Source organism: Neodiprion lecontei, chromosome 3 (assembly GCF_021901455.1).
Source record: "Neodiprion lecontei isolate iyNeoLeco1 chromosome 3, iyNeoLeco1.1, whole genome shotgun sequence".
NCBI classification, from domain to species: Eukaryota; Metazoa; Arthropoda; class Insecta; order Hymenoptera; family Diprionidae; genus Neodiprion; species Neodiprion lecontei.
This window is the reverse complement of record NC_060262.1, coordinates 28,412,683-28,433,643: the sequence shown is the minus strand read 5'-3', so window position 1 is coordinate 28,433,643 and position 20,961 is coordinate 28,412,683. Positions and strand designations below refer to the sequence as shown.

The window sequence follows — 20,961 nt, the reverse complement described above, 5'->3', positions numbered from 1 at the left end:
TCATCATCCGACTATTTTGTTCGTCAGTACAAACTAATCATGAAGTAATTCTGCTCACACACTATCAATCGTTCTAATGAATTATCTGTTGCTAATCAAAACTCACAGCGCAAACAAGACTACGTAATAAGATGTTCGAACTGCATAATAATTTCTACCAAAAAAACAATGTAAGAAGTAATCCAATTATGCGTAAGATTTATTACGCAGAACACCACTGTGAGCACGAAGGGATCAATCACAATTTAACTATGTAATTTTGATAGTAGCAGCTTTAATTTTGCTTGGAAACACTGAATACAGAGTTCCCGCCCTTTTTGGTACTGTGTGTTTTGAATTTTGACGTCTAATCGAACAGTCTTTGCCACCAATGAGTCAAGGACAATTAGACGGACTGTACAGTATGTCGATTGAAAACGATGTTGCTAATGAACCAGATCTTGACGGAGTAATTCAGGACGTCGCAGTTTCGAAAGCGAGAAGGTTCACATGATTATGACATCGCCAGAATTACATATTCTGTTCGTGTTAATGTGAAATCCTCTTGTTTTTAGCAATCATTTGTACCTTTGATTATCATATACCTAACTTGAGTGATGAATTACGGGATTCAAATATTTGATTGTTCTATGTGTGCACTTACATGAGGGCGGCTTTTTATTACTTTACACGCATCAAAAACGGCCTTCGAACCGGCGCTGCTCGGCTTTATTATTCTGTTATCTCACATGTGAATCCAATCTCACCAAACTACCTCATAACAAAACATAAATTATATAATTTGTATATACACTTAATTTTATTGGACGACTTGACAACGAGGATTTATTTCCCGTCCGCATTATAAATTGAGATTAGTTTGCGAATGAAACTCAATGCGTTGTTACCAAACTACGTTGTCTCTAATTATGAAAAGACATCTTTTCTTCTCGCAAGATAAAATAACTCAGGCTGGTCTCTTTGGCGAGCATCACTTAGTGACAGCAAGTGATCATGTTTGTATGTAAAATTGGCTCGCGCTCGTGCTGTTGTATAGCAGCCGCGTGTGTGCTGGTGGCTCTTTTGCTAATCGCTTTCCTGACAATCTTTGGTGTTATTCCAATTAAAAATGGGGACATTCCTGCTGGCGAGGATTGGATGCGTCCGGAAACGACGATACCTCAAGGAAGACTCAGAGGTATAAATATGGTCACACACATTGGCAGAAAATTCTCTGCCTTCATTGGAGTTCCGTTTGCCGAGCCACCGATTGGAGATCTCAGGTTTGTAGGAGTAATTCAGAGTTACAAGTCATCTATTGCTGCATAGGTGGTACAGAAAACGTTGCCCGGACACCCGGACTGAGTTCAAACCTCGACTCGCCGATTCGGAGCCTGAACGACGTTAGCTGCGTTACAATTTCTGCGAGCTATCGCTCAGGACCTCACCGACAAGCTGGGAATTCGAAATCAAGTCCTCCCCTTCCGAAGTCTGGCACGTTAGGAACCACGCTGTTACTTACAGTAGTAATATACGGTATCCATAGTAAACTGATACCGGTACTTGTGATAATAATGTAATTGATTGGGCAAAGTTTGGTTCATATCATCCAAAGATACAAGCAGTTAATATACATCAACACGAGTTGATAATGCAGTAAGGACTTCTCACCCTCCCGAGCTCATACCGTGCATTTTTTTGCTGTTCAAAATGCATGGTATGAGCTCGCTAGGGTAAAAAGACCTCACTTTATTGATAAGATTTTTTTTCTCAGTAAGAAGATATCGACCAACCAAATAAACAATCTAGGATCCGTAGATACGTACTGAAACCACATTGTTTTGCCCAGATTTACGTACTTTGCTTTCACACATCTCGATTGCTTCAAGAGTCCGCTAAACCATCGGTAATATCAGCTCTCGACGGATTTTCTTTGGATCGATCTGCATTGATCACAACTCGTAACACTAAAATACATAATTGAATGTACTCGACAGAATAACATGTTCAAAATCTACGATGAAGAATTGGCGGAATCATCTAGCCACATGCTGGCCGAAGAATCACCTATCATTGGGAGTTTAATCGTCCCAAAAATACGGAAACATTAATTTCTTCCATTATTCCAATCCAGGTTTAAACAAGCCGTACCGCCGGGTCCTTGGAACGGGACTCTAGATGCCAGCCGCATGCCTAACGCATGTATTCAGAACGAGAAAAAGCTTATAGGGGATGAGGACTGCCTCTATCTCAATGTCTATACGCCGCAGGTATATCGCAATCGTGTTGACTATATTTTGATACGTGGAAGAAGTTATAGTTTCACCATCATCGTTTCAAATTTTTATCTCGAGAACTGTACTAGTCGTATCAAGAGATTTGAGGATTTTCAATTGAAAGTACAAACATTTTGAGATTCATCTGTTTTCAGTAGTGAAACACCAGTTCAGGCTATCGTCTGATCCAACAGCACACAAGTTTAACTGTTCATTTTACATACGATTTCAATACTGCCAATCAAATTGAGGCAATGTAGAATCGATTTTACTGTTCAGCTTTGTTTTGATTCGTACACCACCCATTTGTTGGTAGACTTGTTTTATGTCAGTGGCATCTCCATTGCTTCAGAAATCTAACTTTCGCTCACAGATGTTTGAAGATTATAGCGTGTGTCGGACGCGCGGATGGGCAATTTCATTTACATCAGTGGCGATATCTGATTCGTGTGATTACAGCGCACGCTTATTCATTAGAGATCGCCCACTTTCCGCACTAGCAACGCAATATACTAATTGTCACACAGATGGGTACGAAATACAGCATATTTTTAGTGCTTTAGATTGAATAAGAAATTTCTCTGATTACATCGTGAAGGTTGATTTCGAGAAATAAACAGATCCTCAATCGTTTGAATTTGTTCAACCATACCTACAGTTCTTTATCGTACTCGAAATATTTTGGTTCGGACAACGCTAGAGAAACTGAAAATTTAGATCTCATTGAAAAATTTTCTACGCAGTTCGAATCTCTGATATCATCTGCTTTTTTGCACGTAATGAATAAAACTGTTGTAGAACATTACCAATAATCGAAGTCATGCAGTTTTCGTCCATCGATCTTGGTTTCTCCTCGCTGTTCCCAGCTCCTTAGGCTGCGTACAGACTAGAGCACTTTTGCGTGCAATATACTCAAGTTTGGACGTGGGTCCAGAAATGCATGTTTATGCTGTCAGCCTGCAACATTGCGATAGACGTATAGCAGAAGTCAGTAGATGAAATCCAAAAAACAAATGTTCTCTCGGCATAATACATAGTTTCTACTTCATTCTTGGTGCACCTATTTACTTTGCTATCATTTCTTAATTCATAATATGAAGAATTGAATGAGACGGGTGCACGGTGATTATTCAGAATCACGGTCTACGGTCGGATTACATTAATGAATTCTAAAATGAAAAAGCGAGTAATTACTTTTTTACCATTTCTATCGCAAAGCTCCCACGTAGCCAAAACGCTACGTTACTGCCAGTGATGGTCTTCGTCTATGGTGGACAATTCAAGTTTGGAAGGAGCACTCCTGACCGATGGAGTCCAGGATTTCTTCTTAATAAGGACGTGGTTCTCGTAGTTCCTAACCATCGTTTCGGAATACTCGGATTTTTGAGTACCGGCGACGAAGTATCGCCGGGGAATAATTTACTTAAAGATATAGCTGAAGCTTTGAGATGGACCCAACGAAACATCAAGTATTTCGGTGGTGATCCAAATAAAGTGACTATCTTCGGTGGAAGTTCAGGCGCCGCCTGCGTTCGCCTTTTAACCCTATCTCCTTTAACGAAAGGTGAGCAGAGTTGCTTACTTGAATTGAAATATACCTATGGTATTCGATGATCATCTTCCGGTGGTGAATGTGCCCGAGTTATTGTTACTACAGCGAAGCTGATACTTTTAATTGTAAGAGATTTCAATAATGGCATTGAATTAGTTTTCACTAAATAGATATTAAATACTCGGCATTTCAACTTGACGAATAACAGTACACTTTTTTCAGGACTCTTTCACCAATTCATGACACACAGTACACCGCAACTCTATCCTCCTGTTCCTGAACCGTATTCGGTGGCCGCCACGCGTGCCACGAAGTTGGGCGAATACCTTGGTTGTCCAACCAACACGTCAACCACCCTTGTTAACTGTCTCAGGACTTTCAATGGGTCATATTTGTACGAAACAGACGTGCTGTTGAGGGATGTAAGGACGGCCAGGCCTACTGTTTGGTATCCTGTAGTCGAACCTGACGTAGAAGGTGCACTTTTCACGGATACTCCAGCGAATATCATTGCCAATGGAGAACAGCATGATTTGCCGTGGGTGGCCCTTGTAACTAAGGAAGAAGGAATTGTTGTAACTGCAGGCAAGTATGGGTGGATCAACGTGAAGTAACGAATATTCCTATAGGTGTCTATATCGCACAGAGATGTCAGGTAACATACCAGGCTCTGCATATTTGAAGAAACTTTATCGGTAGTCATTTTTTCTTGGTGAATAATTTTTCTGAAACTTGCACTTGTTCTTCATTTCAGTATACTATGATAGGCCGGACTTGTTCCAGCAAGTTTTAGACAACATTGACTCTCACCTAATCAGCGTCTTGAGACACGACGTTTGGTCAGCCGATGTCGATGCCCAAACTGCTGCACTGAAGTCTCGTTACTTGAACGATCTAACTGCAGACAGAAAATTGGTGAGAACTGGAACAACTGACGATCAAAGTTCAAAATCCATCAGTTAAGTTGCGATTGATGTTGCTTTCAGCTACTACACAATTTGACTGACATCATAACCGATTACGAGTTTACCTACTTTAATTACAACGAGGTCAAACAACGTGCGAACAACTCTGCTTACAAGAGTCCCGCATACCTTTGCACTTTTGACTACCGAGGCACTTTCAGCCATAGCTATCCGCTCAGTAATGGTAACACGGAGAATTGGGGCGCGGCGCACGGAGACGAGCTGCTTTACCTCATTCCTGGACCACGGGAAACGTTTGGGCCACCGGGCTCTGAGTACAATGAGGCTGACATGAAAGTGATCGACGCTGTGGTGGAACTATGGACATCGTTTGCTACCAATGGGTGAGTATCAGGCCACGACTTGATAAAAGACACCACGTCACAACCGTAGTCACGTCACGTAGTGTATCAACTATATTTGACTATACAACACATTCTCAGGTTGCCGACTACTGCAGCTCTCAATGACAACGCGATTTGGGAACCATTTTCATCAGACGAAAAATATCTTCAGATCGGTAATGGCAGCGATCCTGGAATTCAGCTTAAAAGTGGTTTTCACGAAGAGCGAATGCAGTTTTGGGAAACTTTCTTTGCTGCTAAAAAGTAGATTTAGTTTGAACTGCGGTTCCTTAACAGAATTCGTATTCTTTGTTTCAAAATAGTTTGTTGTGACTTGCCCGTCGAGGAAAGTGAAGGAGATGTGGGAATAAATGTCTGATGCCTATCTTAGAACGCAATGTACAGAATTTAGTTTGAATACGTGAGAACGATAATATTATCACGTAATGCGTATTCACAGTAGATTTTTTATTGATCCATCACCCCCATGTCGTATATATAACGTTCGGTATCATTGTCAGTGTTCCATTGAGTAATATCAACCTGTGCCCTGGGATGTCTATTTGTGGCATTGAAAGTATGGTTCGATCGTTTTCAATTATAGTGAGCAACGATTTTATAAAAAGTTTTGGAATTTGTGTCCGGAAAAAAGTATTACCATGTCAGTAATACATGTTCGTTAAATTTTTGAATTTGATCTCAAATAAGCTTAAACGTACTTAGAATATTAAAATAATGAAACGATTAGTCAAATTTACAGCGCGCTCTCTGTCGAAAATCTGGAAGACTGATGCCAAGCGGATTTCCGTCAGTTAGTGCCGGCAGTGCACGGTGAGTCAGTCGGAAAATTTGACGTATAACACTCGATGCTGTTCTCTTACGCGGATGGTGGTGAGTACTGTTAGCATTGGGTGACACGATTAATACCATAGCAAATTACTAAGTGCAGGCATAAGGAAAATGGGAGCAATGTTAAGGGGGGCTGACGCGCCTCAAATCAGCTCTGTGAAATAACGAACCGAAAAGGTTGCTGATTTTTTTAAAAATACTAAGTGTCTCGAAGATCAACTTCGCGAAAACTAAATATGTTTTGAACATCTCTTCATTGTTTTCACAATTGCTACTTGTTTCAAATAAATAAGGTACCAAGAAATCTAGACGAGAGATTGTTGGAAATAATCTCCAAAATATGTGATAATATCAGTAACCCGTTATATCGAAAATTATAAGATTTGATGGGTTTTTGGCAAACAAGAAGAACACTTCAGAAACAGTGTTTTCGGCATAATTCAACGATGCAAACTATTGTTTGTACGTTTCTATTTAAAGAAAATAATTCAAAATCTCAATATTAGCACGTGAGCGTGAACACAATTTCAAGGTTGTTCGACTAAGTGTCGACTGTACTAGTAGATAATTGTTCAGATTAGATTCAGTGCCAATGTCATGTACTGAATTCTTCGCCCCGCAGATAGAAGTGCAGAACATGACGACCTTGTAGAGAAATGTTTATTAATGTAGTTTGCGTATCACGAAGCGTTATAATGTAATCCATGTAGTACGTAAACCTGTTTTCCCACATTTTCGATCTGTGATAAGAAATACTAATTATCAATTCATCAACGGCCGTGTCGGTGTAACGTAAAAAAAGGGTGTGAATCCAACAGGTGAATTAATCGCCATGTGTATCCAATCTCACGGAAATATGCCAAATCTCAGTAAATCGAAGTTCTTCAGAAATCACGCCCGGACGTTCCAATGTTAATATTTTGAATATTTTAGTCGTAAAAGTATTCAAACAATAGTTCATATTGTTCAATCATGTCAAAACACCGTTCTACGAATTTTTTTGCTTACCAAATATCCGTCAACTACTACAATGTTCGATACTCTGGTTACTGATTCTTTCGCGTTTTTGGGAGAATATATCGAACAGTCTCTCGTTCGGATCGCTAGGCACCTCCTTTGTTTTAAAAATAGCAATGCTTAGAAGAATAATGAAATATTCGAAAAATATTAAGATCTAGCCATGCAAGTGATCGTTCCAAGTGGTCTGGGTTTAGTACAAGACTCACACGTCAGAATCTTCACCTGTGATATGGGTCAGCAATGCAACATATTTTCGTTGTTTAAATTCAGTCAAACACAAGCCCGTTACGTGAATCAGTGGTACTATGCAATCCAATGTTTGCATGATACTGATATCGGTTGAGGTCACTTGAACCGCTTTAAGTCACCAATCGCAATGACTATGTTGTGTCAGAACATGTAGCAATCGTCTGTCGTACGTTTACTTCATTAGCTGACTATTTTGTAGATCAGTAAAAATTAATCGTAAATTACCCATTTTCTTGACAACTTAGGGAGATTTCATAAATCATTAACCAGTTCTGAGAGAGTCAGTGTTTTCTGTCAGATCGATTACACGTAAAATGCCCCATATATAGTTACCGTAATTTTACAAGTAGCTACTTTTGGAAAAAATTATTTCTAATAAATATTAACTATCGGTAATTGGCGGTCTGATTCGAAAAGTTGAAATTTCGAAATATGACCACTGGCACATATAATACGATCCTAATGATTGGCCCCACGCTTTCAGTAATTCAGTGACTGTCAACCTTTGAATCTCTGAACTTCCAGTATTGTACATTTTAATTATTCTGAATAGCAATTATCTCCATGTACCGAGATATTATAGCCTACATTATGAATTAAGAGATCTGCATTTACCATAGATTTAAACCCTCAAACGGTACACTAGTGCGAATTGTAAAACATTTCAAGTGGCTCACTTGCCAACTCGGAGGCAAATAAGCATATGTATAAATGCGTGGTGTATACGCAGGAAAAACTTTCAAAAGTAATTCCAAGAGAAATGACAACGTGTTGAAATTTTTGCTGGCGCGAATTTGCACGGGTCTATATCGTTTTAGTAACGTAATAAGACGGGTACTATCTATTTTGATTCGACCAATTGTACAAAGGTGGGTTCTCGTGTGCGTATCTTGGAATCACATTGGGGATTTCGTTCAAGGCCTTGTTACTACACTATATTGTATTTAATCGTGACGAGACATATTTTCTTCTCGCAAGATAAAATAACTCAGGCTGGGCTCTTTAGCGACCGTCACTCAGTGGCAAACAGTAATCATGGCCGTAGGTACGATAGCCTCGCTCTCGTGCAGTTATAATGCAACCGCCTACCTGTTAGAGGCTCTTTTACTCAGCACTTGTCTGACGAACTGTGGTAATAATCCAACAAAAAATGGGGTGATTCCCGCTTGCGAGGATTGGACGCGTCCGGAAACGACGATACCTCAAGGAAGACTCAGAGGTATATATATGGGCACACACCTTGGCAGAAGATTCTCTGCCTTTATGGGAATCCCGTTTGCTGAGCCACCGGTTGGAGATCTTAGGTTCGTAGAAGTAATTCGAAGTGATAAGTTATCTATAGCCGTACAGGCGGAGTTTAATATGTATGCAGTGAACAACTCATTTATACTTTTTACACACGATAATATACGGTGTACGTAGAAAACTGAAACTGGTATTCATGATGATGATGCGATTGATTGGTCGAGTTTTGGTTTATGATGTATTCCACGGACACACATATGTACAAGTAATTTGCATCAACACGAGTTTTCAATGCGGTGAGCATTTTTTCCTCATTCGTGCTCATACGATGCATTAAAAAAAAAAAAAAAATAATCGGAGGACGTATATGGCAGTTCTTAATTTTTGTTCGTGACCTTACCATAGCATAAATTTTTATCGGTAAGAATTTTTTCTCTTATTAAGACAATGTATTACCAGATAAGAAATCAAGCATCCATACCTGCTCAACCATCGTTCTGCCCACGTTTGGGTACTTTGGTTTTACACATCTCAATTGTTTTTGGATTGCGGTAGACCAACAGTAGGCTGAATCCATCTGAAATTATGCAGGCCAGCGGAGATCATATTCAATAATTACTCGTAACTGAAGTTTCTTCTTTGCCCAAAATAAGCGGACACGTATATTTTATTATTACCCAAATAAATTTTTCACGTGTAATAACGATTTTTTAAGATTTTAAGGTAAATATGGGTTTTTTATAATATTTAACGAATAATTTAAGGAATTTGCATCTGCAGAGTAATGAAGAATTGAATTATATTGAATGGAGGCGGCCTTCTTATTCCTAATACTACTCAAGAGCGTATCTAATCACGTAAATACGGCCGCCAAATGAAAATAATTATAAAAATCAATATCTCGAAAAATAATAATAAATCGATATTGCCGTTCATAGGGTATATAGTGTATACTCCCTAACGCAACATACTAAATTTAAAAAAAAAAAACTTTTTTGTTCTTCAAATCGCTATATTTTTGGCAATTTTGCAAATTTTTTAGATTTTGATATCTGAATTGACAGAGTGGGAGATTTTTACGTATCCCAAGCAAAGAATTTTTAGCAAAGCTCCAAATTCCGAAATTGGCGGTCACATTTTGGAAATTCTACGTTAAATGTCAGACAAACCCATGTTTACCTTATAGTCTTGAAAAGTTGTTACCGGGCGTGGAAATTTATTTGGTTGATGACAAAATATACGTATCAGCTTATTTTGAGCGAGGAAGAACATACTTCAGTTACGAGCAATTATGGAATATGACCTCCGCTGACCTGCATGATTTGAAATGGATTCAGCCAGTAATAGCTCTCGACGGATGTTCTTTGACTTGATCTGCATTGATCGCAATTCCTGGCACTGAAATACACCATTGAATATACCCGAGCGAATAATATATTCAGAATGTACGACAAACAATCAGCGGAATTCTCCAGCCTTAAGTTGATCTGAAAACCACCTGTCATTAAGAGTTTAATCGTTATAAACATAAGTAAACATTAATCCCTAGTTGCATTCCAATCCAGGTTTAAACAAGCTGTACCAGCGGGTCCTTGGAAGGGAACTCTGGATGCTGGCCATATTCGCAATGCATGTATTCAACGCGAATACGAGATGATGGGGGATGAGGACTGCCTCTATCTCAATGTCTATACGCCGCAGGTATAATGCAGTCGTGTTGAATATATTTGGATATCTTGAAAAAGCAGTAGTTTTATTTATTTATTTTATAAATAAATATAATTTATTTCAAACTCTTTATGTTGAGTACTAGCCGTACCAGGAGATTAAAAAAATTTCAATCGAAAGTACAAACATATTGAAATTGACTTGATTTCAGTATTGGAACACCATAGTGTTTACACTATCGTCTGATCGATGAGTAAACAAGTACAGCTCTGTTAATTTTACATAGGATTCGAGTACTGCCAAACTTATTCGGGAAATGAAGAATTAGTTTTATTATTCGGCTTTGTTTTGATTCGTACTCTACCCTGCAGTTGATGGACTTTTCTTACGTCAGTGGTACCGTCATTGCTTCACAAACCAAACTTGCATTCACTGGTGTCTGAAGAATATAGCGTGTGTCAAATGTGCGGGTGATATCTTACATAAATAAAAATATATAAATCGCCCACTTTCCGCACTTGCAACGCAATATACCAATTTTCACACAACTGGACATAAAATATGGCATATTTTTAGTATTTCTTATTGGATAAAAATTTCTGTGGTTACATCGTGAAAGTTGATCTCGAGAATTAAACAGATCCTTAATCATTTGAATCTGTTCATGAACATTTTGGTTCGGTGATCGCTAGAAAAATTAAAAATTTACATCTAAACGGAAAATACTCTCACGCTCTCAAACTTCTGATATCAATTTTTTTTTGCTTACAATGAGTCAGACTGCTGTGCAACATTACCAAAAATCGAAGTCATGAAGTTTTCGTCCATCGATCTTGGTATCTCCTCGCTGTACCTAACTCCTTAGGCTGCGTACAGACTAGAGCATTTTTGCGCGCAATATACTCAAGTTTGGACGTGGGTTCAGAAATGCATGTTTATGCTGTCAGCCTGCAACATTGCGATAGACGTATAGAAGAAATCAGTGAATGAAGTGCAAAAAACAAGTGTTGTCTCTTTATGATACATAGTTTATAGTTTATTGTTAGTGCACCTATTTGCTTTGCTATCATTTCTTATATTAATTCATAACATGAATAATTGAATAAAACGGGTGCACGGTGATTATTCAGAATTACGGTCTACGGTCGACTTACATTAATGAATTCTCAAATGAAAAAGCAAATAATTCCTTTTTACCATTTCTACCGCATAGCTCTCTAGTAGCCAAAATGCTACGTTACTGCCAGTGATGGTCTTCATCTATGGTGGACAATTCAGGTTTGGAACGAGACATCCTGAGCGATGGAGTCCACAATTTCTTCTTAATAAGGACGTGGTTCTCGTAGTTCCTAGCTATCGTTACGGAATACTCGGATTTTTGAGTACCGGCGACGAAGTATCGCCGGGAAATAATTTGCTCAAAGATATAGTTGAAGCTTTGAGATGGACCCAACAAAACATCAAGTATTTCGGTGGTGATCCAAATAAAGTGACTATCTTCGGTGGAAGTTCAGGCTCCGTTAGCGTTCACCTTTTAACTGTATCTCCTTTAACCAAAGGTGAGTAGAGTTGCTTGGTTGTATCAAAATATACCTATGGTGTATTTTAATTGTGAGAAAAATCCATAATGGCATTGAATTTGTTTATTTGTTTTCACTAAATAGACATTAAATAGGTGGGATTTTGGCTTGACGAATAGACGCACATTCTTTACAGGGCTCTTCCACCAATACATGACACACAGTGCGCCGGGAAGCTCGCCTCATGCGCCTGAACCATATTCAGCGGCCGCGAGACGAGCAATTAAGTTGGGCGAATACCTTGGTTGTCCAACCGACACGTCCATCACCCTTGTTAATTGCCTGAGGACTTTCAATGCATCATACTTGTACGATACAGAGGTGATATTGAAAGAAATGAAAGTGGCCGGATATCTTGCGTGGGCTCCCGTTGTAGAACCTAAAGTAGAAGGTGCATTGATTACGGATAGACCAGAGAATATCATTGCCAATGGAAAAAAGCATGATTTACCGTGGGTGACCCTTGTAACTGAGGAAGAAGGAATTGTTATGAGTGCAGGCAAGTATGGGCGGAACAACGTGAAGTTACAATAATTTCTATGGTTGTCTCTCAAGGCGATCCTTATTCAGGTCTTGAACGATATTTTTATCATTCACCCCACAAATCGGCTCCAAACAATTCAAAAACAATTCACTAATTTTTTCAAATATTTGTTCGAACTTCAACACCTGCCTGTGAAGGGGTGGATTCCCCTATTTAAAATACACGTGTTTTGGTCATATTCACAGTAAATGTTTTATTGTAAGATTAATAATGTTAAAGAAAATTTATGATCGAGAGTTTTTAATGGGCATTGACGCTATTATCTGACAAAAAATTCACGTCACCATACCAGGTAATCTAGACGAACCGCACACCCTCTCAATCTACTTAAAAGTGACTGAAAGAAACTAAAAATGACCAAAAGTCAGATTGAGAAGGTGTACAAAGAAGGTGGCCGAAACACGTGTATTTTGAATGGGGTAAATCTGCCCACATATGGACAGATAGTGATTAGAGCTGAGATGAAAATCTGAAACAATTAGGCCATTGTTTTTGAAATATTTGGAGGCGATCTGGGGGGCGAATGATAAAAAATTCTTTCCAGCCACGAATAAGAACCGCCCTCACGTCTAAATCACACACAGATCTCAGGTTATACAGAAGACCCTGGATATTTCAAGAATTTTTATCAGTAGACATTTTCTTCTTAGCGATTGAAATTTTCTAAAACTGGTGTTTTTGCTTTATTTCAGTGTACTTTAATAGGCCAGACCTGTTCCAGCAATTTTTAGACAACGTTGACTCTCACTTAATCAACATCTTGAGATATGACGTTTGGTCAGCCGATGTCGATGCCCAAACTGCTGCTCTAAAGTCTCGCTACTTGAACGATCTAACTGCAGACAGAAAATTGGTGAGAACTGGAACAACTGACGATAGAAGTTCAAGGTCCATCAATTAAGTTGTGATTGATGTTACTTTCAGCTAATGCTCAATGTGACTCGCATCATCACCGATGGCACGTTCATCTACCCTATTCACAAAGAAGTCAAGCAATATGTAAACAACCCTGCTTACAAGAGTCCCGCATACCTTTGCACTTTTGACTACCGAGGCACTTTCAGCTATAGCTATAAGTTTAGTGGTGGTAACACGGAGAATTGGGGCGCGGCGCACGGAGACGAGCTGATTTACCTTCTTCCTGGACCAAAGGAAATGTTTGCGCCACCAGGCTCTGAATTTACTGAGACTGATTTGAAAGTGGTCGACACTATGGTGGAGCTATGGACATCGTTTGCTACAAATGGGTGAGTATCAGGCTATGAATAGATAAAAGACATCATGTCACAACAGCTTGTGTATCGACTATATTTGACTATACAACACATTCTCAGGTTGCCGACTACTGCAGCTCTCAATGACAACGCGATTTGGGAACCATTCTCATCAGACGAAAAATATCTTCAGATCGGTAATGACAGCGATCCTGGAATTCAGGTTAAAAGTGGTTTTCACGAAGAGCGAATGCAGTTTTGGGAAAATTTCTATGCTGGCAGAAAGTGAATTTAGTTTGAACTACAGTTCCTAGTCAGAATCCGCATTTCTTGCTTCAAAATATTTTCTTGTAATTTACACCTTGTGAAAACTGAAGGTATACTTATCTAAGAATGTCATGTATAGAATTTACTTCTAATATCTGATAATCGTAATGCTATTACATAATGTATATTCGTAGTTAATTTTTCATTAATCCATCACCCATAGGTTGTACATACAACGTTCGTTGTTATTTTATCTGTTTCAATGAATTGTCAACCTATGCCCCCGGATGCTTATTTGTGGTACTGAAAATCTGCATCGATCGTTTTCAAGAATTCAATTTACAGTGAGCAACAATTTTATAAAAAGCTGAACTTATGCGTAAAAAAAGTGTTACTGGTATTAGTAATACGTGTTTGTTAGAATTTAGAACTTGATCCTAAATAAGCTTTCGGGTACATAAAATATGAATTTTGTTCAGGCAGCACGTTGCACTGAGTTTTCGTTACACCGTTTTCACTAAACATTGCCGATCATGGCTACTGTTCTCTTGTATGAATTTTGTGACATTATAGTTGCAACGCGCAGCATTTCATGACTCATAGAAAATTCTTCTCAAAATGTTATTCTATTGGACAAATGAAAACGCTTTTAATTCCATCTGAAATTAAAAATTTAACATTAGTATTTAAAATGAATTACGTAATGTGAAATGACACGCATAGTGTAAATACTCATATTTTTCTAATAATTGAGATATACCCGGTTACATGTACTTTTGTTTTGTACGTGCATTATTTTTTCGGGTAAGCAACTGCATGTTTATGTTATATTCTATTGCGAATGAAAATGGTAAACGAATATTCTATTTTACGAACAGCTGTTACATCAATGAAATAAGAACTCTAGTTTTGAAAATTATCGCTGGATCCATAATAAGTAACAGTCGCTATTAAAAAGGTATCGTAAACACTGTTTACTTATCACAATCACACGCTCTTTACTCACGGTCACTGGAAATAGATTCAAACGCAATGATGGATGCATCGCTTAAGACACTCACTTCAAGTTAAAAGGTAAGTCAAGCCTTAGAAATTCTATCACCATATGTTGCAATAGGAGAGAATTGTTTTCAAATATCGGCTACGGAATTTCGGATAAAGTATATGGTCAATCCATTTCGACAGAGGCTTTTGACAAATGGCTGATTGAATATATTCTCCTTTCGAATATAAAATATAAAATACTTATTCAAATCCACTTGAGATGAAAAAACACAAATGATATTTTTAATTTGAAAGATATTTTAAAAATAAAATAATTTTAATTAAATAGCAGCCATAACTGTAATTGATTATCAATTTTGAGTATTCAAAGTATTTGCAGTAGTCACGAATGATGCAAACTGACATTCCTGTTGCCGAGTCGAGGTTTGCCTTGTCACCATGAATCGAAAGACCTGAAATATACAACCTCACAACTACTGTTATACAATTTTTTGGATGTTGAGAAATGATAAGGCATACTTCAATGTCACGAGATAAAAAGAAGTCAGATTATAATCTTTGAACATCAAGTAGTACCAGTTATATTAGAATACTCGAAAGCTGTAGTCATGCTTGTCGAAACGGTAGCCTCGCTTTCGTGTTATAATGCAACCGCGTACTTGTTGGAGGCACTTTTACTGAGCACATGTCTTGCGAACTGCGGTATTACTCCGACAAAAGATGGAAGGATTCCTGCCGGCGAGGATTGGATACGTCCGGAAACGACGATACCTCAGGGAACACTTAGAGGTATCAATATGGTCACACACCACGGTAGAAGATTCTTCGCCTTCAAGGGAATCCCGTTCGCTGAGCCACCGATTGGGGATCTTAGGTTTGCAATAATAAATTAGTGTAGAAATTAAAAGTTTCCGCATAAGCGGTAAACAATCAATCATTAATCTACTATAGGTTAACTGTACATCAGTTGCTTGTTTTTTATACAAGGTCACTCAGCGACCACTGATATTGATACTGCTATCCCAACAACTATAATTGATTGATCAAGGTTCGATCGAGATATTCTATGGATACTGATGATAAACATTGGTACAGAGTCATTGCACCAATATGTTTAGTTGGAACACGAATGACTTTCCAGTGTAGTAGACATTTTTTTTCTATCTTGAGTTTCCATTACAGTTTGCATTCTGAAATAGTAGAAGAGGGCAAAATAGTTTGACATTTTTGTATACTACTTGGCGCGTCAGTTTTCCTTATACACATTTTTTTATTACTGTTGTTTCAAAACAACTCAAAAATCATCAACAGTTTAATTGACGACCCAGCTCAAGTCGACCACCCTCCAAAACCGCATCATCTTCGTTTTTATGCCTTTTGGGATTTCGTTATACATGTGAAAATTCCTGATTTTTCTAATGACTGTTTGGCTTTGCATTCCCATGTTTTCATTGGCAAAAATTTGGCGGTTCTTACAATCTAAGGATTCTTAATCGATAATATTCCGTGATCAAAAAGTTGTCTTAATAAAAACAGCGTTATCACTAGATTCATCTGGAATCAAACTTTTGGAAAAAGAATTTCAAGAAATTTTCGAATCACGTTTTGACTGTCAAAACTTGTTTGAAGTCAGATAAGGAAAGGTACCTTGGCATCATGATTAGCAGTTAGAACATTTGGAAAATGAATCAGCCAACCGAAGATACGACAAAAACCAGTTTCCCGGTTCTTCTGATCCAGGTTTAAGCAAGCTGTACCAGCTGGTCCTTGGAATGGGATTCTTGACGCTGGCAGTAATCCCAACGCGTGTATTCAACGAGAGGACAAGCTCTTTGGGGACGAAGACTGCCTTTATCTCAATATTTATACGCCACGGGTATGCCATCCCGTTAAGTCGCTGTCCACTTTTTATTGGAAGTAGTGTTACCATTACTTTCTTTTTGCCATCTTAACCATTGTAATTAACTTTGTTCATCTCATTACTGTCCAATCTACACCGTACAGTATTTGAAGAGCAAACAATTGAAATCTGTCGGATAACTGTATGATTTTTGTTCAACTACGAAACACGAGGAAAATAGTTAATGTGAAAAATCGAGAAATAGCAGTGCAATGATCTTAGGTTCGTTTATTCGATTTTACATTCCATTAATGACTGGAAATTCGAGAAATAGGATTGAATAAATCTAGATATGATTAAAAAAAATATCAGAAACTTTTTTTGAAGGCGCTGTGATTTGTTTCGTTTTTTTTTTTTATGTATTCTTACTCATAAAATACCCAGTTGAAATTAAAAAGATAACTGTCCATTTTTTTAATGATTTCTGATTGTGAATGTATAAGGATCGAAGAAAGTTTTGAGTTCAAAAATCATCCAATCTTTGCTCTGACACTAGACTCGTGTTTCTTCAATCGTTATATTAAACAACATAATAGGGTAACCGGCAAATAGTGATGTTCGCAGTTCACGTTTAGTTTCTTGCTTTCCCTGGTAGCGTATTATTAAAAAATGCCAACAGATAGTCTTTTAAACTTGTTACACTCATTGCAATACTTTATCCCGTGTGAAAGTTGATGAAAAAATTAAAGAGATTATTTTGGTACATGTTCGTAGATTCCCAAGAGCAAAAATTCCACGTTACTGCCAGTGATGGTCTACATTTATGGTGGACAATTTAAATTTGGAACGAGCACTCCTGAACGATGGAGTCCACGCTTCCTCCTTGATAAGGACGTAGTGCTTCTCATTCCAAATTATCGTTTCGGAATACTGGGATTTCTGACTACCGGTAACGAAGTATCACCTGGAAACAATAATCTGAAAGACATGGTTCAGGCTTTGAAATGGACCCAAGAGAACATCAAATATTTTGGTGGTGATCCCGATCAAGTCACAATCTTCGGTGGAAGTTCAGGCGCCATTAGCGTTCATTTTTTAACGTTATCTCCTTTGACAAAAGGTGAGGAGATCCAGCCGATTTCGGCAAGATACATGATGATTCTTCTGTTATAAACGTGTGATGTGCAGCTTATGGTTAAGCCAAAACTCATGGCTTCGCTGCATCTCTCCGTTCACAGTAAATTCATTTCCGCTTCAGTGAATTTGTTATTATTGCCAGCCTGGAGAATAATCGCACAATTATTTACAGGACTCTTTCACAGGTACATGACACATAGTGGAACAGCAGTCACCATAATAGCTCCAGAACCGTGGTCGGTTGCTGCCGAACGCGTAACTAAGTTGGGCGAATACCTTGGTTGTCCAACCGATACGTCAACCGTTCTTCTTGACTGTCTGAGAAGTTTCAATGGATCGTATCTGTACGATACCGAAATAGTGCTGAGGGAAATGAAATTGTTCGATTTCATGAGCTGGGTTCCAGTAATCGAGCCTGATGTAGAAGGCGCGTTGCTTACGGATACTCCAGCGAATCTTCTCGCCGCCGGCAAGAAACATGATATACCTTGGGTTTCCCTCGTAACTCGGGATGAAGGAATTGTTGTTCTTGGAGGCAAGTATCCATTCAACAAAACTACGACAACAACAGACATTTTCATAAACAGCGATGACCTGCTCAGTGCCAAATTCTCGCCCCTTGCTCGTGTTACGCGGCACATTATGACAATCAGCTGATAGCATGTGCAACGTACATGTATTGTCCACGTTTTCTTACAATTATGAAATGACTTCTTACATAATAGCATGTATCGCTCTCTCCCGAATATAATACCCGACTCACCCATTTCTGGCATCTTCATCTTAGACCATATACATATGAAAGCGTTTTTCCATCGCTATCAGAAGCCTAGTGAACCTAAAAGGGTAGTATTAGCCGTTCTCTAGTCTGGGAACGCGCATACAGATAATGGATTTTTGTTGTATGTTCTCGTCATAAAACAATGCAGCTGTTAGCTAGGAAACTATCCAATATCTAGCGAGAAAAGTCACCAGTGCTCGAGTAAAGACTTCAATCCGACCGGGATCAGGACCTGATCAGGCTTGCAGCCTACTGCCTGATTAGGCTCTGATGACGAATGTGACGTAACGTTCTACATGAACCTCACCCGATAGTAGCCGGCAGTAATCGAAATCTCTGGCTGCTCTCGGTACTTGTAACGTATCAGGTTTAGTCAGGGACAGATAAATCTGGCCAGTGCCAAGTCAGGCTATCCATAGTTCGCCCTAGGCATAAGTTCCAAGTAAAACTTGGCTAATTCCAAGTCGAGATTTGACAAGTTTGCTCTGGCTAATTTATCTGGAATAAATCTGACTAGTATCAGATCCGGCTTTACCGACTTCGATCCAGCCAGTAAATACTTATCTGGCTACAGCTAGAAGCCAGGCAAACTGGTCAAATTTCTGCACGAGTGATTCCGTTACAGATATGAACCCTACATGTGTTAGGAAATACATTAATTGTTTTAAATAACTTGTACTGTTCCCGGTTTCAGCGTACTACGACAATCCAGATCTGTCTCAGGAACTGTTAAACAACATTGACTCTTTCTTGTTGAGAATATTCAGATATGACACTTGGGCACCTGATACAGCAGCCTACACCGCTGCTGTTAAGTCGTTCTATAACTTAAGCGATCCAACTGCTGACAGAAAATTGGTAGGTGTTGCGAAGCCAAAGAAATATTTGCCGCAAGCTTACGAAATTGTTTTTTCTCTCTGTCTTCCTTTCAGCTACTAATTAACTTAACGAAACTCATAACTGACGCCTTGTATACATATCCGGTCTACCAAGAAATTGAGCAGCATATAACACATGCTGCGTACAAGAATCCGGTGTACCTATGCACTTTTGACTACAAAGGTGCCTTCAGCTACAGCTACAAATTTAGTGGAGGTAACACAGAGGATTGGGGTGCAGCACACGGTGACGAACTGATTTATCTCCTTCCTGGACCAAAGGAAATGTTCGGACCGCCAGGAACTGAATTCAGCAAAACTGACTTGAGACTGGCTGATGCAATGGTAGAGCTATGGACATCGTTCGCTATCAATGGGTGAATATTAAGTCACGAGCAGATGAAGTCAACTGCATCGCCACTCCTTGATTAATAACTATATATTCAACGATAAAACATGATTTTAGGTCACCGACCACTGCAGCTCTGAATGACAACATAATCTGGGAACCGTACGCATCAGGTAAAAAATATCTTCAAATCGGCAATGGACCCGATGCTGGGCTTGAGATTAAAAGTGGCTTCCATGAAGAGCGAATGCTGTTTTGGGAAAAGTTCTACGCTGCTAAATTATAGATTCAGATGTCACAGCCGCTAGTTCATACCCTTGCTTTCTTTCATTTGAAAGTATTCAATCGCAGGTTACTCGTGAGGGGGAATGAAAGGGATGTAGTGAAAATATGATGAAGGGATGTCTACTTCGACATACATAATTAAGTTATGATACGTGGTATATTCTGACTGGTTTCAAAATTAATATCTAAAATGACACATTTTAATTGTTAAAATCTCGTGTCATAGGCCGCAGTATGCAAGTATGAAAACATTGCTTCGTGTTGGCCTCCACTTCCTTCCACGCAACATGTATAAATGTGTATGCGACTTTGCCTAACGAGTATGAGTACTAGTAAGCCGATCAACCATTTATATGGTTAAGTTGTAATTATAATTGTTGTGCATGATGTGTATATTCGTACGTTAATTTTTTATTGATCCATTATCCAAAAATCGTACATGCAACTCTTTGTTATTATTCTAAGTGTTACATTGAAATATCAACAACTGCCTCCGAATGATTTTTCCATTTATGACTACTGTCCTTTTACCCAACCTTCTCACAGGGATCGAAGCATGTTAATAACTGGGTGAAACAAAAGGGTTTAATGTTGTCTGTATGTTAGGTCAATTTGAACGAGAACTTGAACTAAAGTGTAAAAGTTCAAAAAAAATTCTTACCCAACGATGATTTATAGATATGAAATAGGAATTTAAACACTTGAATGCAGAAAAAAGTTGGCCGCTTCATCTTCTCTATATAGGATTGTTACTGACGTAACGGTTCTTCTTCACGAGCTTCGAGAAACGCAACGTTTCCTTCATTTGATCTGAATTATTCAGAATCATTGACTTTTCGAACGTTGATCAAATCAAATAAATATTTCGTAAAAGTTATTCACGCAAGTGAAATAAAGTAGCCAGAATACGTGTCAAATTATTGAGTAAAAAAAT

The 20,961-nt window shown here is 38.5% G+C and overlaps 3 protein-coding genes across 4 annotated transcripts; all 3 read left to right on the top strand.

The window, feature by feature from the left end:
- The first annotated feature begins 889 nt into the window (after nt 1–889).
- LOC107222172 (esterase FE4-like) lies at nt 890–5,509 on the top strand. Its single transcript, XM_046735901.1, has 7 exons — nt 890–1,262; nt 2,114–2,249; nt 3,474–3,819; nt 4,030–4,392; nt 4,562–4,722; nt 4,794–5,116; nt 5,216–5,509. Exons 1-7 carry the CDS (start codon nt 994–996, stop codon nt 5,382–5,384), a joined length of 1,767 nt encoding a protein of 588 aa, XP_046591857.1. The 5' UTR covers nt 890–993; the 3' UTR covers nt 5,385–5,509.
- Nucleotides 5,510–5,784: 275 nt separating this feature from the next.
- Nucleotides 5,785–13,937, top strand: LOC107222171 (esterase E4). 2 transcript variants are annotated; one of them, XM_015661420.2, is made up of 8 exons: nt 5,785–6,007; nt 8,241–8,538; nt 10,045–10,180; nt 11,361–11,706; nt 11,864–12,226; nt 12,964–13,124; nt 13,196–13,518; nt 13,606–13,937. In XM_015661420.2, exons 1-8 carry the CDS (start codon nt 5,983–5,985, stop codon nt 13,772–13,774), a joined length of 1,821 nt encoding a protein of 606 aa, XP_015516906.2. In that variant the 5' UTR covers nt 5,785–5,982; the 3' UTR covers nt 13,775–13,937. The 2 variants fall into 2 exon arrangements, with proteins under 2 accessions (XP_015516906.2, XP_046591852.1); XM_046735896.1 differs by lacking the exons at nt 5,785–6,007; nt 8,241–8,538 and adding an exon at nt 8,646–8,775.
- A 1,153-nt stretch (nt 13,938–15,090) lies between these two features.
- Nucleotides 15,091–20,525, top strand: LOC107222170 (esterase E4). Its single transcript, XM_015661419.2, has 7 exons — nt 15,091–15,631; nt 16,498–16,633; nt 17,372–17,717; nt 17,907–18,269; nt 19,210–19,373; nt 19,448–19,770; nt 19,860–20,525. Exons 1-7 carry the CDS (start codon nt 15,366–15,368, stop codon nt 20,026–20,028), a joined length of 1,767 nt encoding a protein of 588 aa, XP_015516905.1. The 5' UTR covers nt 15,091–15,365; the 3' UTR covers nt 20,029–20,525.
- Nucleotides 20,526–20,961: the final 436 nt, after the last annotated feature.